Here is a 21505-nt window from a genome sequence, read left to right as displayed (position 1 = left end):
CCAGCTGTGGAATCAGTCTGCTAAGGGAAGAGAGCTGGAGACCTGGGAACATACCTGGGGCTGTGTCCATGCCAGAGGACATGGAGCAGGAGGATGCAGAGGGGTTTAAATTTCAAGAAGGATCTAAAGATAGTGTGAACATTCCCCTGGGCCAAGCCTAAGTGTGCCAGCTCTCAGGAGTGCACAAATAACACTGGAAATGCTCCTGGATGGGTCTTGCCCGGGTGTCACATTAAGAACATGAGCCTGGTGGCAGTGTTTGGATCCTGGAGAAGTCTCCATTCACAGGGATCATCCCGAGCCTGAGCAGTGCCACTCCCAGGCTGCTGAGGTTCCTTTAGCCCAGCTGGGCAGGTCAGTGGTCCCTGTCCAGTGCCAGCGCTCCGTGAGGACACAGCCATCGTGCCCAGGTGGCCACACACAGCTGTGACCTGTTGGACCACTCTAGGTCACACCAGCACTGCCCAGCTCTCTCTGGCCTCTGGATAGATTTGTCTGCAAAGGTAATTTTCACAACCAATCCAGCCTGAAGTGGATCAGAACTGCATTCTGGAGAGGGCACTCCTGACCTCTGCACAGAGCCCAGCTCAGTGCTGATGATGTCAGGTCTGCTTTCTGAAACTGAAAAAATGGTTGGATTGAAATTATTAAAACTAATGGTCGTGTCTAGGGATGAGATTACAAATGCACAGCTGGGTTTGCCTCTAATTTAGCTCTCAGAAAAAGATGCCATTACAAATACTGGAGGGCTTAATGAAATGTGTGTCTGGGCTGGTTTCTCCAGGCCACGGTGCCACCCCCCTGTGCAGGATTACTGCTTGTGCCAGTTAGAAAAACCCTTTTACCATGCAGAAAATGGAGTTTGCTGTAAGTTACTGGCCTGGAAGACAGCGATGTTCCTGGCCTGTGCCGTGGAGCCCCCAAAACGTTGGTGAAGGGATGTTTTCCCTTTTTCCTGAAGGGAAAGCAGCTCCCCTCGGAGCACAGCCTGTGAGGCCTGTGGGGTGTGTTGTCCTTGGCCTCCCTCCCACACACCCTCACACCATGGATTTGGGCCTCTTTCCACGGGTTTTGGAGAGGGATGTGTTTCAGATGTGTTAAACCAATCCTCCTGGAAGTGTTCTCATGGAATCTCCCTCACGCCGAGCCCGGCCCTGCCAGGCCTGCCGTGTTTTCAAACCCTTCATGCCCTGCTGAGCCAGCAGCAACTTCGTGTCTCCTTCCTTTTAGAGGCTCCTTTTTTTTCACTTTGGAGCCCCTTCTAATGCACTGAGTGTTGAAAGTTCTCTGCAGGTTCTTGCCTGGTTCACTGGGCTTTCTCAAACTCAGGTAATTACAACTACTTTTTTAAGGATTAACCATCTCCAGTGCCATTGGAATGCTGCTCACCCGGAACAGAGGACAAAATACAGCTGTGTTCTCCAGGCAGGGATTCCCGTTCTCTAGGTGACACTTGAAGAAGCTGGGGGACAAATAAAATGCCAGAAAACTGGTCTTTTCATGACCAGAAATGCAGGAGCAGCTGGTGTTTTCCACGCCAGTCCCTGTCCAGGTGAGCTCCTCAAGGCCCAGCACGGCTGCTGGGGCAGCCACAGCATTTTCTATTCCTGTAAAGGGTTTGTTGACAAACTCTTGTAGGGAAACCCCCCCGAACCCCAGGCTGAGGCTGTGGCAGCCCCATCAGTGGGGTTATGATCCTAAAAAAGGAAGGAAAGCAGGATGTAGCCAGAGGTTTGTTCCTGCCTCCAGCTCATGAAGCACAGACACCAATTCCTCTCCCACCAGGCCATACAGAGGCTTAGGAACACACCTGTGATTTAAGAGCACTTTATTGTTCTTTAAGGCTACTTTTAAGTACAAAAAAAAAAGATGGCCTGCCAAACCTTTTTTTTTTTTTTTTTTTCCAGGTGAAACAAGGCCACAAAAGAATGGTATATTACAGATTTACAAACACAGAGAGAATCTTTCAAACTGAACTGTAGATAACCTGGCTCTGTGAAGAAACTTCACCACGTCTCATGATGGTGAGTTCAGTTAAGTGTCCTTCCACCTCCCCCCAACCCTTTGGCTTTCGTGACATTGTTGTGTCCAATATCTGTTTTACTGGACATAGCACATTAAATCTTTATTGCCCTCAAATCCATTTACCTATCTCAGATAAGTAAATGTAACCTTGTAAAACAGCTATTATTGAAAATATTAGCTTTAAAAACATTATCTTATTTGTGTTTACAAAGAAATAGAGGAGTCACATTTTCCACAGAGTCCATCTACAGTATTAGTATTGACTGTTATACTGCTCAGTAGCCTGTAGCAATAACAAACAAGTGGCTATTAATGCTAATGCAGTGTCCTCATAGAATAACTGTGTTCCTGCACTTTTACTGTATTACAGACAAATCTACAACAACAAAAAAAAAAAAGATCAACTTTTTTCTCCAAAAAAAAAAAAAAAAAAAAGAATGATTACAATAAAGGAAAGGGAAAAATTAAATAGCTACATATCATTAACAAATTAATTGTTCCTCAAAAAATACCTACAAATTTCTCTGTACATTCTTTACGCACAGCGTAACGATGGTCTTAAAGTTACCTATATAAAAAAGTGTTCTTTTAACAATCTTCCTACAGAGAGTAGGGTACTGAATGCCAAAGCAAGGAAGCGTTGACTACCCAGTAAGATGGTAGTGAAATGTGTAAAACTGGGGGGCTTAGGTGTTGGGTTGGTTTTTTTTGTGGGTTTTTTTTTTCATTTTTTTAAAGAAAACTGAGCAGCCACCTTCTCACCAAGAGTAAGAGCCAATCTCCCGATCTCTTTCTACCCTGCACCTTTTCCAAATTAAATAGCTTAACTTTAAAAAAAAAAAAACAAAACAACAAAAAGCATAAAATAAAAGCCACAATGGACCCAATACTGTAACGTAGTCCATAATACATCACGTGGAGTTCATCTTCCAACCAGTTCTCACTTCCTACACTGAGCCCATCCTTTCAGGGGACCCAGTATAAAAACCAAGCCCTAGCTGCAACTGTCCTGGGAAGATGGAATGTATGGGGGAGAGTAGTTACACTTAACAAGGAGAAGAGAAGCTCTTAGCACTAGCACAGCTGTGGTTTTATGCCTGCCTCTACTGCCTAATTTCTAGTTAGTAGCTATTAATATAGCAAATGATAATAAATGCAGTAATACCTGTATAAAGTCCCTACTGGAGGAATGTATGCTGCGACTTGGCATAGGCTGATGGATAGGCTTAAAAAAAGAAACCAAAAAATAAACAAACTGAAAGATCATCTTTCACAAACTGTAACAATCTGTTGTCCAGCCAAGATCCGTAAGGGTAGCAGTTCCTGCAGCTAGTTCAGGGTGGATTACACAGACTGGGGTTTGGGAAGCAGATCCCTGTGAAGCAGCAGTGCTGCACGAGGCCTGTCCTGAGCTGCCCTCGGTGCTGCTGCCACTAAAGTGAATAGCAAATACAAATATCATAGAGTACAACTGTACCAGCAGTAAGTATATCTAGGGTTGTTACTGACAAAAATAAACTAATTCTGAAGAGAAGCTAATAAGTATTATGATTCTTACTGTCTATACATTAATAGATACCAGCTATTTTTCATAAAACATGCATCGTTAAGCACTATGGAACCCTCCAACCTCAGCTCTAGTCTAACAAACTGCAGTGTTTAGGAAAAAATGCCCGTGTTCTGTAAATTATGCAGTCCAGTTGCAAGCACTAAGCACCTGAAATCTAAAGAGAGAAAGACCTATAACCTGTATGAGACTTCCCCTTCCAAAGCTGTTTTGCTCTAAGAAAAATCAAACTGATAGAAATGTCATCCTTAAACCCTTTTTTCAGCAGTTTGCCCTCAAAATATTAGCCTCTTCCAGAAAGTTGCTGTGCAACTTCAGTCCTCCTCCAATAGTGCAAATCATACATGACAGTTCTTTTCAAGTATATACATACAAAATTACTTCACAGAGGGAAAAAAAAAAGGCAATGTAAGCAAACCAGACAAATTCTAGTCTTGAGAAGCTAAGAAAAGCAAAAAAAGCACTTGGGTCAACCAACTAAGTGTAATGGCTTTTGTGGATTAGCGTGCATTATCTTTTTTAAGGGGCAGCAGATTTGCATCAGAGGTTTCTTTGGTAATTGAGGCAGGAAAAAAAAGGATGCTACATCGTATGAATCTTTATGAAATAGTTCCTGCTATCGTCTTTAAGGGCACCCTTTTACAAAAAACAAGAAAGTGAGTACACAAAAACATGTGTCGAAAACTAACCTCCCCTCCCCCACCACTAGTTAAGCACTGTTCCAAGCTCAGTCAAACCATGCAAATTCACCACGGGAAGGGTCCTGTCCTCAGGAGACCACGGAGGGCGAGTGATTGTGATTGACCATGTGGGAGGAAGGGGACGCCTGGCCCCGCCGCGACGCCGACTCGGGGCTGCCCGACACCCCGTCCTTGGCAGCCTTGATCTGCAGCCACGTGTCCCCCAGTGCTTTGGCAAAGTGGTCATCCACTGACCCTGTGATGGACACCGAGTTTGCCACCGGCTCAGGCTCCTTGTAGTTCTTGCCGAGGCTCCTGCGGAAGTGCTCCTCCACCACCGGGTCACAGGCAGTGGTGGCTGTGGGGACAGGAGGCAGAGGGGGAGTTAAAAGGCTGGCACTGAGTGCTGCACTCACAACCTGCACTTTATCCTGGTCTCTGTCACAGACTCTGGGAATAGCTTGGGTTGGAAGGACCTTAAAGCTCATCCCATTCATTCCAACCCCCTCCCATGGGTAGGGACACCTTCCTCTGTCCCAGGCTGCTCCAAGCCCCAATGTCCAGCCTGGCCTTGGGCACTGCCAGGGATCCAGGGGCAGCCACAGCTGCTCTGGGCACCCTGTGCCAGGGCCTCCCCACCCTCACAGGGAGGAATTTCTTCCCAATATCCCACCTAACCCTGCCTTCTGACAGTGGGAAGCCATTCCCCTTGTCCCATCACCTCAGGCCCTTGTCTAAAGTCCCTCTCCAGCTCTCCTGGAGCCCTTTTAGGAACTGGAAGGGCCTTCTCTTCTCCAGGCTGAACACCATCCCCTCTCTCCTAGCCTGTCACCAGAGCAGAAGGGCTCCAACCCTCAAAGCATCTCCCCCTGTAGTATAATGCCCTGTCACTACAAGTCCCAGTCATGAAGATGGCCTTCCTTACACCCTTACAGACCTGGGAGTGAAAGCAGTGGGGAACAAGGTGGGGAGGAAGGAGTTAAAATGAAAGAAAAAAACTGGAGTTAGGTATTTTTGCTTTTCTGTGACCTGCAACAGGTGAGCATTTATATATAATTGTATTTCTCCCTTAGGCAACCAACATCTCCAGCTCCAATTCTATGGAAACCTTCTCCCAAAACAATCACATAGAACCTATATTTAGGCTTAAATGGAATTAATGATGTAAACAGTTGTTTAAAATCGGCTCCCAAGCCTGCTGATAGCAGTCAGGTGTGAGGAGACCTCATCCTAAATTGCAGCATGCCAAAAGCTGAGCTCAGGGTTTCATCTTACTCCACACACTTGTGCTGGGAGCAGTCAGAACTAAATGAATCATGGCCACTGCAGTAAGTGCTGTAAGACTATTACAAGAGCCTTAAAAGACAGGTTTTGAACAAGAACTGCAGTAATTCCTCAGACTGAACATAAGAGCACTGCAGTTTTACAATTTAGAACCAGTATTTGTATGTCTCAATGAGAATTATCTTTCCAAAAATCCTTGGAACTGTTGGGATCCATGGCACTGCCCCCGTGCTCCAACAAGGCTTGATTGATCCTAAAATAAACATGAGTGTCATGCACAGATACCTCTTCACCTGCCAGGAGACAAATCTTTTTTGGAAACATCTACCCCCTATTCCCATGCCCACTGGAGCAGCTCTCCTGGGACCAGTAGCACCAGTTTGTGAGAAAACTTGTAACATCTGAGATCCCCAATGATTGATTTCTCCAAGAGTCTAAGGGTCTCCTTCAGCTCCCAGTCTGAGTTATCAACAGCACACTGATCTTCATAAAAATAAAAAAAATACTACTCCTAATAAAAATACTTACAATTACCCTACTATGGACTTTAGGTTGCTGCCTGCATCATCCTGGTATTGTTCCATGGACACATCCTGGCTGCTGGAGCCACACTGCCCTGGGCTTTTGGCAATGCTGCAAGTTAAAGCTCTGCCTCAGCAGGTAAAGGACTTGCAAGGGAAGGGCTGAGCTTCCCCTGTGCTTTCTGTGCAGGGAGAGTGAACAGAAACAGCCCAGGGTTCCCAGCAAGTACTGCCTGACCAGATTTCATGAACAGTACTAATTGCACAGAAGGCAGAAAGCTAAAGCTCCCTGCTTGGGTTGCTGTAGCAACTGCCCTCCAAAGCTTTTTGTGTTCTCTGTGCAGAGCAGGGTGGAGGGTACAGGCTTTGGAAGGGTATTTGTGGCTGCAGGAAAGATTTCTGCGACTGCAGCTGAATCACAAGAGTCTCCTGGCCATTGAGAGAGCACGGAAACTACAGCTCCTAAAATAAGAGCGTGGGGGGATCTGCTGGCCCTGGCTGCTGTTTGTCAGCTGGGCTAAAATAAACATAATGACTTATTTGTCTGTGTGGGGTGCTTGGTTTTTTTTGTTTTTTTTTTAAAAAGAAGCTTTTTAAAACAAGAAGAAAGAACACCTCTCTCCCCCTAATTCTGCCTTGGTACTTTCTGCTGGGGGATGCAAAGGGGTGTGCATTGTTTCACCTCTTTTTCTCCCTGGTAATATGGGCACAATGGAGCCCATTCTGCTGTCCTGGAATCCCAGTGGGGCCAGTTTGGAGTGTGGCACTTACAGCTGGAGGGTCTCCTGTAGGCAGCCCCGGAGCAGGCGCTGTGGGCGATGGGGCAGTGGGACAGGTTGCAGTTCCGGTTGTTGGCAGAAGCACAGGTGATAACAGAGGGACGGTTCTGGAGGGGACACAAATGTCACACTCAGGCCAGCAGCAGCAGCAATTAAACCCACTTTGTATTAACCCCCCAAATATTCAGCTGTTTCTTTGGTTAAAAATAAAAATCCACATTGCATTTCCATAAAGGTTCTTGTTACTTAAGCGAACCGAAAAAGGGCAGCGTGCAAGCAAATCTTAAAAGTGATTTTACAGTGATTGTTGCCACTTCACAGCCCCAACAATTAAACCCATAAACTACTCAATTCATATTAACCTCCCAAATATCCAATATTCCTTTATCAAAATAAAAATCCATATTGCATTTCCATGGCAGTTCTTGCTATTTCAGTGAACAGAAAAAGGGCAGTGCGAAAGCAAATCTTAAAAGTGGTTTTACAGTGATTGTGTCAACTTCACAGAGTTCCATATGCAGCATTAAATGCCAACACATTAAATGTTTGTTTCATTCTATGGCCACGCATCTTTGTCAGGACTCAGAAGGGTTTTGCACATTTTACAGGTATTTGTTGTCTTGGTGTTACAATTTTAATCAGAAGTTGAGTTATCCTAGCCCTACCTCTGTATTCCACAGTGCATCCTAATCCCATAGGATGTACGATATGAAGAACTCTGAGCCAGCCTCGACCACAAGTCCTTTCCTGTTGTAATTCACCTGCCTTTCCAGCACTACTGAATTAGCATCACTGTCATTCTCAGCACATGCAAATTCCCCAAAATGTCTATTCACAGCTACATTACAGCATCAGAACTGCACCATCTATACTTCCTACAAAGTGTAAACATAAAATGCTCTTTTCATAGTTGTTTACTGTGGAAATGTTACACTGAAACAAAGCCTTGGGTAAAGAAACGCCCCAGTTTCTCCAGGTGGCTGAAGGGAAATAACACAGGTATTGGAATAAATTTCATATATTTGATCATGCAGAGTCTATTATACTCAATGCAAATTAATTAGTAAGTGTTCAAAAGATTAACACAATGTAATTTAATTTCTTGGCCATTTTACACAATTTTACCTACAAAAAAATCACCTACCCCCATACAAGGTCAGTGAGGAAGGAGGGAATTTTCCTTCCTTGGTGGTACTTTAGGCAGAGTAAGAGCAAGACCAGTAAAGTAAGAGCTGAGCTTTCCAGGAAGGTTGAACACTATTTTTGCCAGGACACAACAGCAATGAGGTTATTTACATCTTACTGCACTGGCAGCAAAGTAAAAAAACAGTAAATAAAGAAAAAATAATGATTTAATTTTTCTGTAAGCAGTTCACGTGTGGGAGTATTTATTTTCTATAGGGGCCAGGATTTTGTGCCTCTCTGAAGTGGTGTATTTTATATTTTAATCTCGTCAGAAGAGTATTTTGGACATGTAAGAGGAGGGAAGTAGAGCAAGACAGGTAATAATGCCTCAGAAATGCACAGAAATGCCTGAGAGTGCCAACACCTCAAAGACCCGAGGGACAGGATACGGCTCCTTGCAGAATCCTCTGCTATGGTTGTGTGTGTACAGAATACAGAAGCTTACACAAAAATGTTGAGATAAACTGAGAATTTAGTAACAATCACTAACTACAGCAGCTGAATACCCCTGTCCTGCTGCAAATAAGGCATTTTTCTCCCACCTGTTCATTAGAAACAGAGTAAGATGAAATTTCATTCAACCGGTTAAGGTTAAAAAAAAAACAACCCCAAAACAAGGAATCATCAAACTAGGATTTCTTTTTTTCAGTACACTTTTTGTTACGTGTGATTCCTTCTCTGTGCTCTTAGCAAGGCCTTGCCTCAGCATCCTATTTTCCCAGGAAAAATGATTGTAATCTAGTTAAAAATGTCGAAGAGAAGGGTCCAGGGAAGGAAGAGCTTGGGTACATGGGCCAGTTTAATTTCTCAGCTGCAGCTCATCACAGCTCAACTCTCTTGCTTTGTCTCTCCACTTGTAAGAGGGATAAAAGTGAGGCTGACACGTAAGAAAACTGTTCTTGCCTAACCTGCACAGAGATGGCTCAGCTTCAGCACTTCTGCAGCAAAACAAACACCATGTGCGAGATGGCAAAGAACAACCAACCAACACAAAAACCTTAACAACCACTCCAGCATATGGAAATAAGGCATAAATTAATCAAAAATAATGACTTGGCTTTAGGAAAAGTGAATTAGTGATGCAACATTACTCTGAACAACGCAGCAAATGCTTTTGGCTAGCTAAAACTAAGATCATTCAGCGTCAAATATTCCCTTATGTGTTGTACCCCTTCTTCAGGGTGGAGAGAACTGGGACAGAGGGGAGGGGACACACAGGGATCACCAGGAGAGGCACAGGTGATGCCCCCAGGCATTTCCTGGCAGGTGCTGGGGCATCCCTGAACCACACTCTGAATTCCCAGTTCAAACACATGTACTCCCAAATAAAACCCAGGCATTCCCAGGCTTGGGAATGTCACAATGAGCTGTGACACTCAGTGTGCATTTTTAAACCACATCCTGCCTGAGGAGCAGCTTCTCCTCCCAGGCTGTGGTGGCAGCTGGGAGCCCTCCCCGTGCCCCAGCCGGGACAATCCCGTACCTGCTGCCGCTCCACGCTGCTCAGGCTGGGGGAGATGCCGACTGTCCTGGCTGCATCCATGCTGTTTTTGGTCAGTGCTAGGGGCTGCTCCATGCTCAGGCTGGGGATGGAGGCGTACATGTGGTTGGCATGGAGGCTCATGGTGGGGGCAGCCGCCCGCTCGATGGGGCTGCGGCTCCGCTCCCGGTGCTCCTTCCGGTAATCCCCGTTGGCAGTCTTGGTTCTGACAGGGGACAAAACAGGGAAGAGGCCTTAGTGTTGTTCCAGGCCGTCCTGAGACGTGCAACGTTCCGTCAGCCCTGTCAGGAACACGAGGAAGTGCACTTTGCTAGGCGGAATCCCCCAGTGGGACATCCCAAAGAGAAGCCAACCCCCCAGATCTGCCAGCTCTGCCAACCAACATCTCTCTACAGCCCAGAATTTCTTCAGATACTCATCTAGATGCACCAAGAAACAACTTTTTTTTAAGACCAGACCCCTCCTCATTTACCATACTATTAATCCCATTCCATCTAACACTGCAATATTCCCTAAGCATTGCTGAAGCCCAAGGAAAGTTTATTTTACTGAAAAGACATGGCTGATATCAGCATAAATGCAGGGAGCCAAAGCAGGAAGCAAAATTTGCAGAGGAGAAAATGAAGGAAAAGCAAACGACACTGCATTTATCTCAGAATCACTTAATTACAACTGCTCTTTCAAAGGAGTAATTTCCAGCTACTCCTGAACAGTAAATCCCTATAGATGTGCTCACATAATGAGCCCATCATTCACTGCAATGAGAAGAAAGCTGGGTTTGTATCTGTGTATGGGGGACTTCAGTTCCCATACAGCAACAGAATTGTCATTAAAGGCAAGCCAGTGACTCAAGGGAAGAGCACTTCCCTCCTCGCCAGGTGAACGTGGGCATCCCCAGCAGCCTGGAGTCACCAGTGCTGGAAGAGCTCACACAGTGCCTGCACTGACTGGGCCTCAGTGCGGACCTGCACACTCCAGCTGCAGAGGAAAGCACCAGAAGGGACCACTGGCTCTATGGAAAATAAAAATAACAGCCTGTCTTTGGACCATTCTTGAGTGTCAGTGAAATGCCCTCTGTGTCCTGTCTGCGTGTGAAATTCAAGGTGGTTTTTCCCCCGCTTTTGAAAGCCTATCATAGCAAATCAATATGCAGGAAAAATCTTTAAAAATGCTGTGATGAAAGGCAGAGACAGAAAAGGAATTGATACTCAATGCTGAAGTTAAAAGTTCAAACAGTCTATTTCAATGAGAAGATCTCTCCAAAAGCAAGGCTGAGGGAAAAAAGTCCTGCCAATAGAGGGAAATAAGGAGCCTCTAAAACACCCACACGGGGTGTGGGGATGTCCCTTGGTGATCCTGCCCAGCCCTAAATCCTTCAGCCTCAACAACATCCCATGGTCATGGATTCCAGGCTTTAAGCTAAGTACTTTTTAAAGTCCCTTTTCTTCACAGGCTCTTTTTGTTTCTTTTTAACCTAAAATCCAATGGCTTGGACTGCTCTTGCCCTGACTCTGCCCTGACTCTTGAATTAGGAGACAAAACCATCGCTCCCCTCTCATCATCTTCCTGCCACTTCCAAGTTAATCTCTTCAACAAGCTTTTATTCCAGTAATGCTTTTTTCAAATAAAACCTGTTCCTGTACCTTTGTCACCTTTGTGGTGACACCACACCTGTCAGGTAAGAGCTAGAAGTGACCTCCTTTCTGGACATGAGGGTCCAGATCTCTGCTGCATTCAGGAACAGCACCTTGGCTGAACTACTCACAATTCTTCTGTGCTATTCCTCAGCTTGCTCAAGAATCAGTTGGTTGTAGAGAAATTATTGCTCCTGAATCAAATCTCAGCTCATTTTTCGTGGTAGACGCTGGGTTAACACGATGCCAGGCAACCAGTGACTTGGGAACCTCAGGACACAGGGACTCTGTGCCAAATTCCCCTGGCAGGCTGGGGAGGGCAGAGCCAACAGCATAACAATACAATTGTAACCCTTTGCATCCCCTGCTCTGCCCCCCATCTAAGGCTTGGCCCTCTTCACTAATTACAAATGAGCAGCTGCAGATTAGCAGAATCCACCGGAAAATCCAACCTTGAAGGTTTCACAGCTGCTCCTGAGCGCTGCGTGTTCCCCGAGCCTGTTTTCCAGGCTGGATTTGAACAGCAGCTCACAATTCCCCAGGAATCACTGTCCCAGCACTGTCCCAGCTCAGTTCCAGGAGAATTCAATTGCAGGAGCAGCCTCAGCAGCAAAGTTTGGACTTGCAGGGCTCTGAGCTAATGACTGAGGCAAAGTGAGTTAATGGCAGCACAACAGGCTCTATATTTAACGTACAGTAGCTGCTCTTGGATTACAGCATGGAAACAGCTCCTGGACACAGGAATGATCCCACCCCAGCCCTGAGCAAGCAGGCAGGGAGCTCACACACAGCCTGGACAAAGGGATCCTGGGAATATCCTGGGATATCCTGGAAAACAGCAGCACCAAAACCCATGGCTAAAATCACTGTTCAGCGAATGCTCCTTCTTGGTGCTGCAATGCAGAACCTTTGGTGGCTACAAGCCAAATTCTCACTTTTCAACTAAATATTAGCTGGGCTACCACAATTAAAATTACAATTTGGAAGCTGCAAAACCACCTACAGCTCCAGGAGATTCCTACTTTTCACTGTCTCAAAGAAAAAAATAATCTCTGCTCAAAATTATTCTATTTTGTTTTAGTAAGCACAAGCTGATTTTCAAAGGAAAAGTTTTGTTTACTCCCCAAAAAATGCTTATGAAATGAAACAAAACATGCATCTACAGCAGTGGTTTGGGGTTTTTTGTTTCAGAACTCCCTTTTCAACAACTTAGTGTTGCATTTACTGGGGGGGTGGGGCTGTCAAGTGACCACTGATGAACAAACTTACTGAAATTCCCAAGCAAAATAAATTTTCCATTTTACACAACAGTGCTTATTTCACTCATCCTCACTTTAAATGAAGAGTCACAGCCCTAAATATTGTTGAACTGGTAGTTTTTCTGCCAAAAAAACCACCACCACCACCAACATAAACAAAAACCCAATCCTAACAAAAATCATTAACACAGAAAAACCCAACAAAAATCTTCCCTAAAGGCTTTTGGAAGAAGGGACCAAAAAACTGGGCAGTGGGATCAACTTGTCTCCAGGAACAAGCACAGCAGGCAGACCTTCCCTCAAGACACCTAAAATTATTGAGTTATCTCAGCAATCTCAGCAGACCACACCCCAGGCCTTTCTGTAGGCAAATAATTCCCTCTTCCTAAATTAGAACTACTCTTCCGGGCAGGGAACTACTTACAATCCACTCCCTAAAAATCCTCTCCTCAATTCATCCACCTTCAACTCATACAGTCTCTGGAAAAAATGAAAAACACCTGAAGCTTCTACTTCCACGTCAGATATTATTTCTTCTGAGCCCAGCTGGAAATGTCCCAGCACCGTGCAGGACAGCACCATGAAAGCTCTGCCCTTGTGAAAATACAGCAGCACTTGTGAGTCCCTCCTATTCACACATAAATAGCAAATCCTACAGATACCTGACTCCTCTTGCCAGACAATTGTAAGATTACTTATAGGGCATTCATCAATTTCACATTATTAAGTAATTTAGTTTAGAACATCACTTAAAAACTAATTTTCTATGGAACAGTTGTCGTTGTTATTATAATTAGTAGTCATTCTTGTTTTGCTGTTAGACACTGTCTGAAGGGCAATCAAAACTGCCTGTGTGTGAAGATAATCATATTTCACTGAAGTCCACGAGCTCAAACATTCCAGACACTCCAGACAAGTTCAGAGATGCATCTCTCAAGTCAAATATAAGGGCCCAAAATCACACAGAAGGATTTCTGACCAAGCTTGAAAAAGAACTTAAAAATATATACTACAAACAAATCCAGCTGTCCAAACAGCTTTGCCATGCCTGGACTCCACTTTGTCTTAGAAATCAGCATTATTTTACCAACCCTGAGTCCATGAGCAGTGGCGGAGATGCCAGTGCAATTCCAGTGCTTGAAATCCAGCAATTCCCGTGGGTGAGCCCAGAGCAGACCCAGGCACTGGGAAGCATGCCCACCACCCTCCCTCCCTGCCAACACAGGCATCCCAGCTACTTCCAGGTGTGTTTTAGCAAAATCAGACACAATCCCAACCTCCAGTGAATTTCTCCAATCCTTAAAAAGCAGCCATGGTTTTCCTGCTGCTCCCCAGTGAATCAGAGCCCGCATCCAGCGCTTACCAAGCATCATGTGCTGGGGTGGCTGTCACCAAACCCAGCACATCCCAGCGTCCCAGCCCTGCTCAGAGCAGCTCCGAGGGATCCAAAGCCCTCTGTTCCCAGCGTTTTGTGCTGCAGAACCTTCACCCGAGGCTGTTCTGCTCGCTGGCACCGCGAGGGGGGAATTCACACCCGTCCCACAGCAACAGGCGGCCTCTGCCAGCTGCTGCAGGAAAAGGGAAAAAAGGGGCCCAGCGAAGGGGACAGCTCTGCCTGCACTCACTTCCAGCCTGCAGAGCCTTCAGGAACTCTTGCCAAAAGCATTACTGTACCTCCAAGGGAAGAAATCACAGACGGTTCACACTCCCTTCCGCAGAACCGGAGCTCTGGCTTGAAATGGTTGTCCACACAAAGAACAAGCACCCCCTTTTCTTCACACAAACACAATGCAGAGCATACTTTCATTTCTGCAACCTAATTCCAATATGATTTGAGTATTTTCAGCATCTTTATAATATTTGGTTTCCAACATCTTTTACTGTCTTTATTCACTAAGTCTGAAAGAAGGCAGCTGCTTTTGTTAAAGGCTACTTAAGGATTTGTGACCCACTGATACAGAATATCTGCTCCACCTGGTGAGTATCATCTCCTGCAAAAGGATCTACTTGCACACATTAACTCTGTTACTGTGAGGTGGGAAAACTAGAATTTAAGGTGGTATTTCAAAATACAATGATGTATTTCCAGAGGGAAAAATCCTAAGAGTTCCTTACTTAGAATTTTTTAAGCAATACAAATTAACTTAAAAAACAAACAAACAAACAAAAACCCTAACAAAACCTGAAAGTAGCAGCAATTTGCTCTGTCGGCCGATTATCTGAAGTATTCATAACATGATAAAATACTCCCAGCAGCCCAATGGCCTCTTGAATGACTGTCATCTGCATACATAACCCCTTCCCATCCCACTTTATCAGCTTTGTGCTTCCCGGTTCCTTTGAGTAGCCTTTTCCTTTTCTGGCTCAGTACTCCATCCCAAAAAGCCAGCTTGCAGAGATCCTTGTTTTTGCAGGAATCACTCCTGCCACAGAACCTGGGCATCAGATATGCTTTCCTGAGAAAGATAACGAATACCCACCCTCAAAGGAAAGACCTTTAAGTCTAAACCATTGAAAAAACACTAAAAAGAAATAGGATAATGTCACATATAAACAAACACAAGTCAGACTTTCTGTATTTATCCTCACCAAAACAGGATTTTCAGAGCTAAACCTTGGACCAGATAGTTACTTGCAAATGGAATCAAGCAGGAGGAGATTTCACAGTAAAAGAAATCAATAAGCTGTGAAATGCATAAAGGAGTGTCCCATTACAGCCTGCACCAAGCACAAACATTCAGATACAGATGGATTTCCCTTCCTGAAGCAGTAATATTCACAAGTATGAAAGAATGCAAGAGAACCGCATGATGTAAGACCTCAGTCCAGAGCCAAACCAACAGAACTGCAATCTAAATCTAATGTACAGTAAAATCAATTAACACAATCTCAGATCCTACTCATTTTTCTCACAGGATTCTTTTTTAATGTTTGGCCATCTTTGCTCCAACACTTACAGGATTGTTTTAAAAGACAGCACTGGTTGCTTTGTAACAGCAAAACTCAGGGATTTATTAAATTAAAAGTTCTGTCACTGCTGGAACACGTGTGCAGATACAATGCAGAAACAATGACAAAGTCATCTTGCTGCAATAGGTGCAGACTGCAGGTTACCTGCAATTCAACTTTTTTTAAAAAGGGGGAATAAATGACTCACTAATCTCTCTGCTCTGCACTGCTGCTGCTTTGCTCAGCTCCAAACATATTCCAACTCCAAACCTACTCCAACCCGTACGTTTAGGTGTTCTTTTGCCTGGCACACCTGATGGCTCGTTCTAAATTTTCATCATTTTTTGAAGAGCCTTTATGTGAGGCCATTCCTGAGACATAAACAACAAAATTTTAACTTATAATACATATACAGGAAAATTCTGAAATGGTAACTGATGTCATTAATTCTGCTGAGGTAGTTTTAATACAAATTAGCCTGTTAAGAAAATTTAATAGATCATGAATGGCTCAAAAAGTGGAGCCAGAACAAGAGAAAGCTCCAGCATTTCAGTGTTACCACAACAGGAAGTGTCTAGGTATAAATGAATATTGCAGTAATCATAAAAAGTTTCCTAAAACGCACAGTCATTTCTGCAGAATAAACACAACCCCTTTTCACATCGTCGAAGTTTTGTTTAACTCTTACCAGGTGGGAACCAGCAGCTGAGCTCCCACCAGATCCAACTTACTTTTCAAGAATTGAGGGCAAAAAGTTTTCAGGCTTCCAACAATCCCATCAGTCCAAGAGGAGAAACTTTTTGATCCTCTAAGCTGCAACAGGGCATCTTTGGCTTCCTTGTCCCAACTCCTGCCTAGGTACACAGTAGTTCTTGGGAAGGAGACAGGACAAGGAACCAACCCTGTGAGATTTATCTGATTCAGCCACCTCTCCATAACTCCTTCTTCAAAGAACAACAGTGGCTCCAGCTGCCTCTGGAAAATTCTGCACCACACACCAGAAAAATGCTTAATGGAAGAACTATTTCTGCCAGCTGTGAAGAGCAAGTGACAGAAGACCTGAGTGTTTTGGGAGCTGAGAAAGGCCCTGCAGAGGATGTGGTCTGTCTCTGGGAGATGCTGCTACTGCACTTTGGAGAGCATTTTTTTGGATGCCAGTTTCAGCAAAACTCAGACATATCAAAGTGTGCCAGAAACTCCATCCTACAGCTTACAGTGCAGCCCAGAACGAAGGTGTCCTTTCTAGCTCAAAAGTAAACTCTGCAGAAGCCACCACAGTTGCCTGGGTGGTTTGAGGTACCTGGGGCAGTCAAACAAAGCTGGAGAAGCAGAGGGAGCCTGTCCATGCTCACACCTGGGGAGCAAGGCAGGATACTGCAGGCACTGGGATGAAGAGGATGGGATCTAGAACAGCAAATCACTGCTGGAAGGGAAACTAAAACTATCCCTGCACAAGTCTGAGCTTCTTCAAGTGCTTAAGGCACTTCGGATACTTGGAGGGGAGAACTTCCAGGAGAGCAAATGATAAAAACATGAGGTAAAAGAGACACTCCAAATTTCTAACAAGCAGGAAGGAAAACCTGAGTGTAGGGAAAGAGCAAGGAGGCTTCCATGGAAACAGCTCCAAGGTCAGAGGGGTCAGAGGGACAGATTCTGTAAAGGGATTCATTTGTACCCACTGCAGTGCCCATCCAAATGCCTCTGGCACACATTTCCTCCTGCATTCTACCCATCCATCAGAGGGGTCATGTGCAGCTTTTGTAATTCCTTTTGAAGTCAAACTTGGCATGTGCAATGAGCCTTTTATACCCAGTCATTGGAAAATACCATAAAAACTATTTATGATCACCGAGAGAACACCAGTGTCAGGGGAAAGGCTACACATCAAATGCAGCAGTGGGTCATGTCCCAGGGCACCAAGATCAGCCACGTGCACTCAGCACTGCCAGGGCACTTCAGTCTGTCCTGCAGGCTCTGGGAAAACTCACTGGTGTCAAACTCAATGGTGAAACCTGGCAGGACTGTTAAAGGAAATAAAAAATGCCAGTTATGTTCTCTTAGAGGATTCACTAGGTTGGTCCTTACAATATTTTCTACTTTTTTTTATTTGGGAAAAAAGACTTTTGATCATCACTCAATGCCTGTCATGGAACTGTTTTTGTAAAAGTAGATACCAGCTTAAATCAATCCATGAACCCCAAATTCTCACAAGTCTGTGGGATTTTACTTAGTTCCACCACCTAAAAGACTGCATCAGGTTGAATTTTACAGCAGAGGAGCAGATTAATCATTTTCTTCAAATAGATGATAGGGCAAGTAGAACACATCAACAACATGAGCATGGCCAGTTTATTTGGTAAGAGCTTTAACAACTCAAGCCAGCCTCTGAAAATAAGGTCACAGCGCTGGAATTAACTGTGCCAAATTGTCAGGAGAAAATGGGACTACACAGCCTTCCCTGCCAGCTTCAGTGGGTCCAATGAGAAAGAGGGAAAAGGGCCTGGGATCCTTAAAGCTTACAAATTATGGTCTCTATCCATCAGATACACACTGTAGCATTAGCTGATGTGAAGCAGGAAAAGCTGAGAAACTACAATAATTCACTTCCAGACATTTCAAAAATTCTCACAAAAACCCAGGCTCTTTAGGCCTTTAGACCAAGAGCAGTGTTTAAACAACCGGTTTTAAGAAATTAGACTTTTTTTCACAGGCTGTTTTAAAGAAGGGATAAACATTTCATTAAAAGTTTATTGATACTGTTTGTAACTGCTAATAAAATCCGAATTACTGAAAACTCTAGAAGCACTATAAATACAGTAACAGCTTCACTATATATTATACAGCTATTCAGACCAATACAGTAAAATATTTCCTTGAAAAGCTGGTAACCAAATGGACCCCAGCAGCAGCAGCTGAGTGTTTAGAGGGCATTTCTGCAGCTCAGGCACCCCAGTTACATTCCCCCCTGCCCAACTCTGCAATCAACAGTCTCCTCTCACAGCAGCTTCTGGTTTAAGGGAGACTTAATTAAAAAAGCAAATCACAAGCAAAAGTGTTTGGGGATTACACTGCCTTTTGAAGGTATTGGTTTGTGAATTGTGACAGTTACTGATTAAAAACGTGGCAAAGGTTTATGAAGCATCATTTGGACAGGAGAACATCAGTCATGGCAGCAGTGTCACTCACGTCCACACAGCTCACTGGGACCCACCCACATGGGATCCACCCACACCTAAGAACACCACAGTGGTGGGTTCAATCCGTGTATGGGCCTTTCACTAAGGAGCTGGACTTGATGATCCTTGTGGGTCCTTTCCAACTTGGGATATTCTGTGACCCACCCACACTGGGACTCATCCACATGGGGTCCATCCACAGTGGGACCAATCCACCTGGGGATTCATCCACACCAGGATCCACCCATCACACGGGGATCCACCCACACTGGGATCCATCTCCACAGCACTCCCTCTGGGGAAGGCAATCCCATCACTGGGATCAAACCCTCCAGCCCCCAATGGCAGCAAAGCCCTTTTATTCCCCTCCTCTTTCTTTGGGGATAAACCTTAAACCAACCCAGCCGCAGCCCTGCACAGCCCAGACTCAGGACATCCCACAACCCCCAGCCCAGCACCGCTGCCCTGTCCCTCAAGGATTCCCTGGGATTCCTCAGCTTCTTCCCCATGATCACTATTTGGGAATTCCATCAGTCTGCCAGCACCTGGCAATGCTGCAGCAAGGAGTTAAACCTGCCAGACTGTGCCTGCCATCCCACAACACCAGCACCACCAGCCTGGGGAACAAAACTACTGATCCAACCAGAAATTAATGTAGGGTTTTATTCCAAACCTTACCCTCACACAGTCATTGTCTATAGCAACCGTGTCCATAACAGTCTCATTCTCAAGAGCACAACTTTCTAGTAAAAGGCACATCTGTCAAACTGCAGGAAACATCTGGGAAAATGGTTAAATAGAAAGAAGTGAGATTAAACCTTTGTTTCCATGGGGTGGGATATACATCTAGAATATGTTTGCAAAGGTTACTGGTTCTTTTCTTGCCTCTTGCTGAGATCGCAGGCTTTTGGATTGGTGCTAAATTTCACCCCATGTTGATATAGGATGATTCACACAATGTAAAATTTTGCTTTTACCCTGGGGTAAAAATCCAACACCAGGGCTCGAGGGATTCCCCATTCATTTAAGAGTTGGACTCAGTGATCCTTGTGGTCCTTTCCAACTCAGAATATTCTGTGATTCTGTGGTTCCCATTCCATCCCTGAGTGCACAGGACCCCGGATGCCTTCCCCAAGTGGGTGATCAAACCCCTCTGTGCAACACTTACACGGCTTTTCCTCTCAAGAGGCAGCTTGGAGCCTTGCCCCATCATGGAAGGGTCATGCTCCTCCACAAAAGATGGAAAATGAAAGTGGAAAACATGGTATCAAAGCAGGAATCTGGAGCTGGCTAACAAACCCCTTCTGTCTGCAAGTGGAGCAGACACCTGAGCTAACATTGCCTGGTTTTTCAAGTACCTCAGCACATACCCAAATTTTGACAGATAGGTCTTTTTGTGAAGTACTGATAAGCTATCAATCAAATTGCTTTTAGCCCTGAAACTGTTCCTAACAAACCTTTCACATGTGCTTCAACTGAAAGGGACTGGAGTGCTTTCTGAAATTCCCCCTTGGCTAAGAACTGCAAAACTCTGTGTTAAATATTAACTCAGATATGGTGGCTCTTTCAAGTCTGTCTCTGAAGGTTCAATTTAACGTACATTTCTTGAAAACAATTTAAGAATAATTTTGTGCAGTGTGTGATCTCAATTAATAAATAAGAAAATATGTCTGATGCACTCCATCATTCAAGCAATGCACACAAGAAAAGAAAAAAAATAAATTAGGAAAAGCAGTTTGAAACCTGCTCTGTGACCCTTTATCCACTTAATCAACAAGAGCCACATTGCCTCAGTTCCACTGAGGAGTTCAGCTCCAACAGGACTGCTTTGAGAGCCCCAGGTGAACCCTAAAATCCTTCAAGGGCACATCTGTGCCAAGGACTGGGTGAAAACGCTTCACTCAGCAGATGAGAGACACTTTGGGTGTTCTGAACTGTGTGCTGGGGTTTTTTCCCATCTCCAATTTGTTACAATAAAATGACAGTGAGAACATATTTCTCAACACCACATGAAGTTTGGAACCCAAAGAGCAGCAGTTGCAGCACAGAGCTTCTCTGACAACTCCCACGCTACCTCTGAGAGCCAGTTCTGCATCTTTTCAAGCCCTGCTGGAGCCAGGTTCCTCCACAACTGGGACATGATTTTCTTTCAATACTTCAGATCTTACTCAAAATTTCTCCCTTTGAGCAACTCTAAGCTTGATGAAGAAGCAGTTGAGCCTGCTCAGAGCAGGAGGTTGCATGAAATGGTCTAACCTGAATTATTCCACGGTCTTCAAATACAGGTAACTTTTAGGACACACATTTTTTAAAGGATGCCCCAGTAGTTTCTATCACAGTGTCATTAAAATGAGCAAACACCACTGGATATTCATGGTAAAAAAACTTGTGGTGTAGGGCAGCTTCAGGAGTGTTTTGGGTGGGATTGACATCATTCTTCAGTGTAACAAAAGTGAAGACACAGCCCAGAATTTGAAGAGCCTGAAACTACACATCATTTTGCACAATACATGTTAAAGTAACTTATTTGTGTGCAGACCTTTTATTACAAGAAAAAGCCGAATTATGTATCACACAAACCAAGAGACAACTATCCCCCAGACTTAACAGCTGGGAACATTTTGCTGTAGGAAGATTTTTACATAGAAATTAATTGCCACTGCAATCCTAATGCCACCAAACCCAATGGGAACGAGGGGAAAATTCTCCATGCAAAAGCCCGCTCAACAAACCCCAAACGCCAACTTGCAGGCTGACGTACTCCACGCAAGGGAACAGAAATAATGGTCCCCGGATGAATTCCAAAGGACATTTCTTTGGAAGGGCCGGGCGGGCGGCAGCGCTGTGCCCGCTGGCCCGGCCGGGGACTCGCAGGGCGGCCGGGACAAGGCGGCCTTTGTGTGCCCGGGGCCGCGGAACGCGGAGAGGGGAGGGAGAGAGGGAGG

General features: G+C 44.8%; 1 protein-coding gene across 2 annotated transcripts in view; it reads right to left on the bottom strand.

Moving 5' to 3' along the window:
• Positions 1 to 1819: 1819 nt before the first annotated feature.
• The window catches only part of VGLL4 (vestigial like family member 4), a 73189-nt gene continuing 53503 nt past the window's right edge, over positions 1820 to 21505 (bottom strand). For both annotated transcript variants that reach the window (XM_082288622.1, XM_082288621.1), the window contains 3 exons: positions 9525 to 9747; positions 6849 to 6963; positions 1820 to 4630 (listed from right to left, as the gene is read on the bottom strand). In XM_082288622.1, the coding sequence (XP_082144748.1) occupies positions 4362 to 4630; positions 6849 to 6963; positions 9525 to 9747 (607 nt within the window). In that variant the 3' untranslated portion in view covers positions 1820 to 4361. The remainder of the gene's footprint in view (positions 4631 to 6848; positions 6964 to 9524; positions 9748 to 21505) is intronic.

The sequence above is a fragment of the Coloeus monedula genome (genome assembly GCF_965178545.1).
Source record: "Coloeus monedula genome assembly, chromosome: 11".
NCBI classification, from domain to species: domain Eukaryota; kingdom Metazoa; phylum Chordata; class Aves; order Passeriformes; family Corvidae; genus Coloeus; species Coloeus monedula.
Note: the sequence above shows the minus strand (reverse complement) of the source record. Positions and strands in the feature narration are given on the sequence as shown.